At 47.1% G+C, this 10,686-nt stretch overlaps 1 protein-coding gene across 1 annotated transcript in view; it reads left to right on the plus strand.

The window, feature by feature from the left end:
- Positions 1-8,919: 8,919 nt before the first annotated feature.
- IL10 (interleukin 10) overlaps positions 8,920-10,686 on the plus strand; it is a 3,269-nt gene continuing 1,502 nt past the window's right edge. Inside the window, exons 1-2 of the mRNA XM_009997515.1 lie at positions 8,920-9,078; positions 10,411-10,473. Coding sequence (XP_009995817.1) covers positions 8,920-9,078; positions 10,411-10,473 — 222 coding nt within the window. The remainder of the gene's footprint in view (positions 9,079-10,410; positions 10,474-10,686) is intronic.

Consider the following 10,686-nt stretch of genomic DNA (forward strand, 5'->3'; position numbering starts at 1 on the left):
AAGAGCGTGGTGGAGGATCTTGCACCTCGAAGAGCTGTTCTGCAGAAAACCATTGCTTTAGTCACCAGGGGAGGGGGTTGAAGGTTAGATACTTTCTTCCCCTGTTTTGCTAAAAATGTGAGCTCATCTTTTGGTTATCACAAATGGCATCTTCCCCAAAGGGAAATGATTATTTTAGGCCTTTTGGGTGCTATAACCCAGCCCCTGCTAGCTCTGCTCCCGCTGCCTGGCACTCGGCTGGCAGCACCTGCCCCAGAGGTTCCTCTGCCCTCAAAGCCCAAGCAAGAAAAAATATATATTCAGTCATGAGCCCAGTCAAAGTGCTGCTGTCCTCAAAATCAGCCAAGTGCCAGTGGTTTCATAGAATCATGAAATGGTTTGGGGTGTTAGGGACCTTGAATACTATCTAGTTCCAATCCCCCTGCATTGGCAGGGACACCTTCTACTAGACCAGGTTGCTCAAAGCCCCATCCAACCTGCCCTTCAACACCTCCAGGGAGGTTTGGCTTTTTTTCCTTTTCTTTTTTCCACACCATATAAAGAAATTGGTTACTTCACCAAAAATAGAACTAGAGTTACCCAAAAAGCACTGGCCTGCCACTGAAGATTAAATGTGCAGGGGAGAAGACAAAGCCCAAAACCCACACCAAGATTTGCACCAGTCTTTAAACCTACAAATATTACAAAGACTCAAACCTGCCACTGAAATTAAACATAGGCTTAATGAATGAGGCTTTTTCAGTTTTCAGGAGGTTGCAGCAGCTTTTTGATGTGGGCACCTGATATATTACCAATTTGGCTTCTCTAAGCAAATGACAAAGTCAACGTTTAGAAAAGAAAATGCTGAAGCAAAGGGAAGATCTCAAGGTGGCTGAGAAGCCCCTCGCTGACCTGCAGGGCTGGGTGTTGCTGGACCAACATCTTGCAGAGAAATGGGACTTTCTTGAAAGGTCTTTGTGAGGGAGAGAGCTGTGGTCAGTGAATGTGAAAAATGACCTAAGCAAATCAAACTTCCACTTTCAAAACCCACAAGAAACAACCATGCACATCTTCTCTGAAGAATTTAGAATTGTTTACCATGCTTGTTTCTGATTTTAAGCTTTTTTCTCTCTTGCAATTACCATTATAATCATGATTTGCATTACCAGCCATCGTGGTGCTTCGTTTGTTCCCACAGCACTGGGGAGCTCACTGGGTGACAGAGCAAATCTGGACATTGGGCAACCTAAAAGATACAGGAGACAGAGAACTAAATAGGAGACAAAAAATAAAAATTAATAAAAATTTAAGAAAATATCTCATTCCAAAGACAGGGATTTTTCACAGTGAGCCTGGGCATACACCTTCTACTAGACCAGGTTGCTCAAAGCCCCATCCAACCTGCCCTTCAACACCTCCAGGGAGGTTTGGCTTTTTTTCCTTTTCTTTTTTCCACACCATATAAAGAAATTGGTTACTTCACCAAAAATAGAACTAGAGTTACCCAAAAAGCACTGGCCTGCCACTGAAGATTAAATGTGCAGGGGAGAAGACAAAGCCCAAAACCCACACCAAGATTTGCACCAGTCTTTAAACCTACAAATATTACAAAGACTCAAACCTGCCACTGAAATTAAACACAGGCTTAATGAATGAGGCTTTTTCAGTTTTCAGGAGGTTGCAGCAGCTTTTTGATGTGGGCACCTGATATATTACCAATTTGGCTTCTCTAAGCAAATGACAAAGTCAACGTTTAGAAAAGAAAATGCTGAAGCAAAGGGAAGATCTCAAGGTGGCTGAGAAGCCCCTCGCTGACCTGCAGGGCTGGGTGTTGCTGGACCAACATCTTGCAGAGAAATGGGACTTTCTTGAAAGGTCTTTGTGAGGGAGAGAGCTGTGGTCAGTGAATGTGAAAAATGACCTAAGCAAATCAAACTTCCACTTTCAAAACCCACAAGAAACAACCATGCACATCTTCTCTGAAGAATTTAGAATTGTTTACCATGCTTGTTTCTGATTTTAAGCTTTTTTCTCTCTTGCAATTACCATTATAATCATGATTTGCATTACCAGCCATCGTGATGCTTCGTTTGTTCCCACAGCACTGGGGAGCTCACTGGGTGACAGAGCAAATCTGGACATTGGGCAACCTAAAAGATACAGGAGACAGAGAACTAAATAGGAGACAAAAAATAAAAATTAATAAAAATTTAAGAAAATATCTCATTCCAAAGACAGGGATTTTTCACAGTGAGCCTGGGCATCCCTAGCTGAAGCCTGTGGATAATCCCATGACTCACAGAAGAGCTGCTGGCAGTTTTGGGGTGCTGTTCCCCACCTATGGGTTCTTCTTCAGAAAAGGCCCATTAATATTTATAAAACCAGAGCTGAAATTCTTGACATAGAAAATTCAAACGAGTAGTCACAGAAAATGGCATCAGTTCTCAGGCCATGGAGATCTGAAAGGAAAAATAATCAGTTGAAGTGGATGAGCAGCATGTGCAGAGAGATCTCAGGGCTGATCATCTGCACTCCAGGTAAGCAACAGCAGAACAAAGTCTTTAAGAACCATCAGACCCTGGACGTTTTTTAGAAGATGGGATTTGAGCAAGCAATGGATCTGGCTGCTCCCCAGAGCACCTGGCTCGCCTGGGAGGGTGAAACGTGCTGATGGTGCAGGCAAAAAATGATGCCTAATAAAGGAGAAATGAGTGCTTGCTGCTATCAGCTCAAATTTTGGGTTATCTGGGGAGCAAATCACTCCAATGGCCAGGCAGAGCTGTCGTAGATTTAGCTTTCACCAAAACTGAAACTTCTGTTTCAGTAAACCAGCGGTGGGTTCTGTACGTAACCCAGTAACCCAGCTCCCCAGCACGGGTTTCAGTTTTGTCTGGTTCATGTTGCCCTGGGGACATGTTCACCCCGGGGCCTGAATCAGTCTCAATTTCACAACCTGGTTTCGCTGGTGCTGGATGATTGTGAACCCGCTGGGACAGGAGGACAAAAGCCCTTCTAGCCACAAGTAGAACTCAGCTATAAATACCAATCGTGACCTTTCTAAATGTAAATCAGAGGCACTGCAAGGATCACAGCTCTTACATTTGACTTTGTGTTTTCAGCAACCAGACTGCCAGACTCTGCTGAAGAGCTGGGGATAAACTCCATCTCTCCTTCCCCAACAGGCAGGGACAGCCAGCAGAGGAAGTTCACTTCCCATCTTTCCCCTTCTTTTTTTTCCCCCCTTTCTTCTTTATTTTTTTAAACACCATTTTCAGTGAGAGGGGTTTTCCACCACTCAGATTCATCTTCCACTTCCCAGTTAGAGCCCTCAAAACCTACATGGAAAGCAATAACCAAAAAAGAACTTCAGTGCCTGATCCCGTTACTGAAATGAACCTCCCTCAGGCTTCCACAAAAAGGGAAATCCCAGGACAACCACCCAAGAAGTCTGGGGAGACCAGAGGTGAACAGGAGCAGAGCAGACGCTGCAGCTCATGCCGAGGGAAGCAGCTCATACCCCTGGAGTGATGTGATTTCAGGAAGAACTTTTCAGCTGCTGAGCTCCTCTGCTGCCAGAGCTCCATGTCACTTTTCTTTGAGTCTCTGTCGTTGGGTCCCAGCAGGAGAAGCAGCAGGTTGTGTCTCCTGCTCTCTCTGTAATAAAAAAACCAAACAACCACAAACACAAGGGGGAACTGAACGCAAGGAGGTAGAAAGTTATAAACAGAATACATAAAACTCTCCAAAACCTCTGAAAAGCACATCTGATGGAGCAATTTTAACAAGTAAATCTCTGCATACAGAGGTGGGGTCAAACAAAATCCTTCCTCCTGCCCCTGCCCATGGCACAGCCAGGTGTGCACCCCATCCTGACCCTGCTGATCAGAAACCCCTCAGCTTAAAGCAAATAAAATCAATGCCAACCCTCCTAGTTTTCTAGCAATTCTGTTTTATTGCCTTTTTATCTGAAAGGGCAGCAGTGCCAGCAGCAGCCTCTGGGCTTTTTATTCCTGGAATCCTCACGACAAGACCCAGTCCCTCTGCCCTGGCTGCTCAGAGGGGCCTCAGAAGGTGCAGAGGGACATCAAGGCCCTTTGGTTCCTGCTTGAGCAACACACCAGCTCAGAGTCCACGCCAAGAGGGCTCACAAGGGAGTCCCCAGGGCCACGGCTTTATCACAGGGATGGTTTTGGCACCGAAAGCTGCAGCAGAGGCACAGGGAAAACCCCCTGGCAGCACCAAGGCTGCGGCAGCCGGGCTGGGGAGCAGCTGCCACCTCCTGCCACCCCCCGGCACGTGCCCCTCAGCCCTTTGGGGGGTGGAAAAGAAAGCCCAGGATTTCTCAACCTGCAGCACGAGCTGCTCAGCGTGGAGAAAAAAGAAAAAAAAAAGCAAAACCACCCCAAAACTCCCCTGCCCAAGTGGCCCAGCCTGACATTTGGCTTCAGGCCGAGGGCCTGGGGCTGCTGGGACAAGGGAGTGAAGTTGCCTCCAAAATCCACCCTGAGGGTCACGTTAGGCTTCTGAGCAGCTGGTTTCCATGATCTGATTTCTCAAACCATGATAACTAGTTTCTGTCTTATGACCATTAAGGGCTATAAATAGCATTTGTGTTATTGCTTAGTGTGCTGATGCTAAACTGTGACAAAGGCAACATTCTCCCCCAGATCCACACACCCCAGTAACACCAAAACTAGAAAAAAAAACAACTCCTCAAAAAGAGCACTTGTGAGATAACTTGTTTGTGACAAGAATTGCTCAAAATGGCCTCAGTAGGGTGATAAAAAAAATAAATAAATATTAAATTGGGATGCTGTTCTCTCTCTGCCTTAAAGGCTGCAGCACATTTCCAAATACTGGGAGTTTGGTCCATGCAATTAAAAAAATGCAACTATTTCTCAGTTAAGTTAATCACCAAAACACTGAATCTACAGCTGGGAGGAAGTCTCCATTCCTCAAATGGAAGTTCATAAGAACTTCTTATGTCAGGCTTGTTATGTCACACGTGAAGTCACACTAGAGGTCACAATGAAGGCTTCTACTCATCATTAGTAACCTATTTCTGGCCACTTGGATGTTACAAGACAAAATGATGACACGGGTTAAATTTCCAAAGAGTAATTTGGGATTTACCTGTTGAGGTTGCTATGAGTCACATTGCCAATTCCAACAAGGCTGCTAGAAAGCAGATTTCCAGAAGTGAAAACTCCAACATCATGCTGTGCCAGCAGAAAAAAAAAAACAACAGTCTTTTAAAAAAAGAAAAGGAAAAAAACCAAACAAAACAAAATGCCACCAAAAAAAAAACCCACCAAAAAACCCATCCACTTTGTGCTTCAGCCATCAGGAACTGTTAGTCATCAGCAATGGGGCTGCTGAAAGAGCAAATGCCAGCACTTCCAAACTGCTCTTCACATCAGCTGAATGGAACATCACCAAGACTCTGCCTTCCCCAGTGTCACTGCCAGCAGGTCCCTCTGATCTGAAGAGATGAAAAAAGGGGAACTTTTGAAAAGGAAACAGCCAAGTACACCATTATAATAGCAGGGAAACCTAGGGGGTCTTCCAAGCTGTATCTAGAATATAGCAGAAAATACACAACGTTCCTTTGTCCAAAAGCAATGACAGGGTCCAGAAAGACAAAGTAATATAAGAACTGGCCCACATAAGAGCTTGCCAACGTGAGAAAAGCTACATACAGAAGCAGGCTCTCTAAGAAGCAGGAGTTGCCACCACCCTGCTCTGAAGGATGGGACCTCTGCAGTGCCCATGCCCTGCCTGGGCAGGATCAGCCAGTGCAGGCAGCCTAGGATCACATCCAGGACAGACCTGTCCATGTGCCAAGCTGAGAGTTAAAGCATTTACCCAAATGCCTCTGTTTTACTGCAGAAACACAATCCTGCTGCCCTGCTGCCTGGTTCTTGTGAACAAGCATCTCTTGGCAGTTTGTGGGAGGTGGGGTAAAAGTGTTCTAATAGCTTTTGAGCAACACACTTTCCTTCCTGAAATGATCTTCTTGGCAGCCATGAAAGCTGTTTCCTAAAGGTTCAGAAATACACCCACGTCACCCGGACACTCTTTAGGAAAGGGTGCTTTATTCATTCATGCAACCACTCGGCACTAGTGCCGAGTCAGTGCGTTTCCACAGCAGTGAGTACCCGTGAGTCAGAGCGAAACTGCACCGTCAAGATCTCTGACACGGCAAAGGAAACACAGGTAAACACAGCCCAGCAGCTGCCCCGAGCAGGGCAGAGTTTCCTTTGTGGAATGGGTGCATCTGGCTTACGTTTGTACTGAAGAAAAAAACCCCAAAAAAAGAACAACTAAAATGCCAAAAAAGAAACCAAATCAAACCAACCAACAAACAAACAACAACAACAACAACAAAAAAAAACCAACACCAAAACAAAGCAGGTTCCAAAACAGGGAGGAGGGAATTGCACAAGACTGAAAACCACTCTGCACACTCTGAGTGTCAACTGAAATGACTTCATGGAGACCTGCAGATTGATCAGAACATGAGAAGTTTGGAAACAAGCACTCAGCTCCTTGGCAGGAAGCACGAAGGGAGGAAGAGCTCCCGGTGCCACTGCCATGTCCCCAGAGACCCTTTCCTCTGCATCCCACAGAGGCAGCAGCACCTAAACCTGCTGAGTGACCCCAGTTTGCAGGGAAGTGCTGGGGCTGCATCCTTCACCCAAGGGAGCAGGTTCAGCTCTGGGCTTCAGTCCAGGGCCAGGCTGCCCACAGACCCAGCTCCAGGGCTCTGGCTCCTGCCAGCATCCCACCCTCTGGGGCACCTTTCTGTGCCACTTTCGATGCCCTGAGGCAACTTCAGCAGCCACGCAGGTCTTGGCAGTGAAGCTTGATCAGCCACGAGTTAATCTAAAATAAGCAAAAAATCTCCCAGGGTGGGAGCCAAGGGGGAGAGCAGAGCAAGGTGGGATCCCACCAGTGGAAGTGGGTTGAGTTTAATGCAGTGGGTCTTGTCTGAGCCTCCTGCTGCCCTCGCTCTGCTCCTCGTGCCCCGTGGCTGCCGGCAGCCCCGGGGAGAAACCGCGCGGCTGCCCTCGAGAGGGGAAGAAAAATGGGTCACCAAGCAGCTGTGATTCAGCTGAGCAAGTGCCTGCAGTGATTCAGGAGGGGGAAGGCTTCCTCCTGACCTCTGGAAGAGGCAACAACAAAAGGAAAGCAAACCACAACACAAAACCCCACACTGTCCCCACCTCAAACCCCTCCATTACTAACGCTCTATCCCCTCTGCTCTTACTCACACACACTCACACCAAACACCCCTCCCTCGTGCTCCCAAAAACAGCACTCAGAACAATCCAAATCTATTTTAACAAAAAGTCATTTGCATCTGTCCAGCATTTTTTTGGTGCAATAAGTTCCATCACAGAGGTTTGCAAATTCAATTTCAAAGAAGTTCAGGGCAGTGAAGGAAATGAGAACTGCTCTGTCCCAGGCAGCGTGTCAGAGGCAGGCTAGGAAAAACACACTGCTCCAAAACAACACCAGAGCTGCCAGAGAAAACCCTCTAACTAAAGAAAGGCCAAATTCACATTCACTTTCTCTTTCTTGGATAATAGATTCCCAAATCTGTCAGTGATATCTTAACACAAGGAAGCTGGAGGGTGTGTGTCCAAATATATATGTATATATAGAAAGAGAGGATGAAGGGGGAGAGCGGAAAGGAGACGTCAGAGCCATTATCTGCAGCTCCAAAATGGTCTTTTATCAGCTCTGGGACAAGAAGTCTCAGCACAGCACACCCAGGCCCTAGAGCCAGTGCTGGGGCTGCTTGGACAGGGCTCATGCCCATTTCTAGGAAATGAAATAGGATTAAAGAGCCAGAAATGGGAATATTCATGTTACACACACATACCTTTGAACACCACACCCCAGTGTTACAAGCCCTGCTCCCACCCAGCTGCTGGGCACAAGCCCTGGGGACCTGGAGCATCCCAGCAGGATGGGCTAGAATCACAGAATCACCAAGGCTGGGAAAGACCTTTAAGACCCTGAAGTCCAGCCTATGACCAACACCACCACATAGGCTAGACCATGGCACTAAGTGACACATCCAGCCTTTCCTTGAACACCTCCAGGGATGGTGCTTCCACCACTTCTCTGGGAAGTCCATTCCAATGTCATTCCATGTCCATTTCAGTGGCTCCTCCACCACATCCCAGCATACCACAGGACTAACCTCCATGGCAGCCAGGCACAGCTGGGGACCACAGTCTTGCTGAAGGCAGTGACAATTAACCTCAACTTCAGCAGAGATATGCATTAACTGGGAAAAAAAAAAATAAACAAGAAATTAAAAATCCATCTTTGAGATTATTCTGTGTATTTAGGACAGCATTGATTGCCAAAGGAGGAGGCAGCACATTGTCCAGGTTCATTAAAAGCAATGCTGCTAATTATGCATGGTGCTGGGGATCTTGAGAGCAGGTTTGATGTGGAGGCTTAAAAATACAAACATTTTTTGCCCCCCAACAAAAGGGCATTCATCTAAAAATAAAGAGTAACTGTGAGAATGCAGAAGTAACCTTACACAGCACCTTTTCATCTTCTCATTATATCTGAAGCTTTCCTTTTTAGCCACATTTAAATTTACAAGAAGCAAGCAATGAAAAGAAAAAAAAAAAATACAACACAAAAATGCAGAGTCTAAGCACAAAAGATTTGATGGGGTGTGAGGAGAGGAGGGGGGTCAAAAGAACAGGAAACCCAAGTTGACGGGAAACCCAAGTGACATTTGGTTTTTAATGAATGACTTAAAACCCCAATATTGCTCGTCAGGAAATGGGGAGAGGAAACAGCCGTGTTTTGAGAGTATAAATGAGGGGCTCCATCAAGGTGAAGGCTGCAGATCTGCCTTGTTGCCCCTCCCGGGAAAGCGAGGCAAGGCGAGCAGCCCCGTGTCACAGGATGTCACCCAGCCCAGCCCTGCTCCTGCTGCTGCTCTGGGCCACCAGCCCTCCCGCCCGCGCCGGCGCCCCAGTGCCCACCTGCCTCCACTTCTCCGAGATCCTGCCTGCAAAGCTCAAAGAGCTGAGGATCAAGTTCGAGGAAATTAAGGATTATTTTGTAAGTATAACCCTGCTGGTCTCTCCTCCTTCTCGTTTTTCTTCAATTTTTGCGTGCGTGTGTTTTGCAAACGACAGTGATTTGGAGGCGCTTCCTTCCCCGCAGAAATTATTTGGCCGCGTCTTGTGTTGCAGGCTGAGCAAGAGCAGCTCAGTTTCATTGCTTGCTGAGAGACACCAGGGGAGGGTTTTCTTCCTAGTTTGTTATAATGAACTCATGAGATTTCATAAGTAAACTCTGTGAACCTTTCTAGCCAGATTTCGCCCAAAATGTTGCAGACCAAATTATTCAGTGAATCAATAGGAAGGAACCTGCCCCTTCTTCAGGGCAATGAAGCCCAGCCTTGCTGAAGTCAACACCAGTTAAAAAGGGAAACCTACAGACTTTTTCTTTGAAAGTACCACATAAAGCCTGAGCTTGGTGGTTTATGGCTGGAGCTAAGCTGCAGTGCCCAGCACTGCTGCAGTGCCTGTAAAAGGTCCCTGCTTCACACTGCAGGGAACAGCAGCACAAGATGCACCCAGAGCATGTGTCACGGCATCGGTACCGATAGAGACTGTTGGTCACATCTGTGTTACTATTTTTGTTAGTGCCAGTGAGTTTCAGCAATAAAACAAGGTAGGATTAGATTTCAGGCTAATGTCATGGCTTGCATTCATTGTCGAATGAACACAGCCGAGACTTGAGATTTAAAGCTTGCTGGAAACCTCCCAGGTCACTTTGGGAAGGAATGATTTTAGACTCTCCGGAAAGCTTTGGTACCTCGGTGCCATGGGGTGATGCTTTGGGTGCTGTCAGCCCACCCTGCTGCAGTTCTCTGGTTTCCCAGAGCTGATGGTGCAATGGAGGCACCACAAGAACAAACACCCACTGCGGATCCCTTTAACCCCTGGGCTGGAGACACACAGATAACAAAAATGGGAGGATTAACCACAGGCAGGCAGGCTGGGTTGGTCTCTCCCTTCCAGGGGCTGCCATGTCCTGGACACCCATGGAAGGAGTGGGGTGATTTGTACCAGCACCCTGGCTCCAACACCCTCTGCACCTGGAGGGAGTGGGAGGAGTTTCACATTCAGAAAATCAATGTCACTGAAGTTTGAGGTCTCATTATCTCACTCTCTTGACCTGGCAGTGTTTGCACTGCAAGAAAATAGACCAAGGAGTGGGTGACTCTGGTACCTGGTGTCACTGTGGTATGCACCCAGGGTGCTGGGTGCTCCCTGCCTTCACCTCAGCCAGACCATAAATGCAGACAAGGAAACAATTTGGGAGGGCAGAGGGAAACCCAGCTGGGAGTGCCAGGTAAAGCTCACGTTTTGCCTCCTTCCGCAGCAATCCAAGGATGACGAGCTCAGCATCCAACTGCTCAGCTCTGAACTGCTGGAGGAGTTTAAGGTAAGAATCATCATTCTCATCTAAATCCCTTATCCCTCATCCTTCAAGCAGTGTTTTGTAAGAAAGGAAGCAGATCATGTTGGGGCATTTCCTAATGTCACACAAAGCCAGTTCTGTGGCAGCAACACTTGTGTCTGTGCCAGGACTGACGCATGGTTCCCCCTGGCAGCCACAGCCAGTGGTGCCAACACACCACAAGTGCTCTGCCCACCA

Source organism: Chaetura pelagica, unplaced genomic scaffold (assembly GCF_000747805.2).
Source record: "Chaetura pelagica isolate M959 unplaced genomic scaffold, ChaPel_1.0 scaffold215, whole genome shotgun sequence".
Lineage (NCBI taxonomy): Eukaryota > Metazoa > Chordata > Aves > Apodiformes > Apodidae > Chaetura > Chaetura pelagica.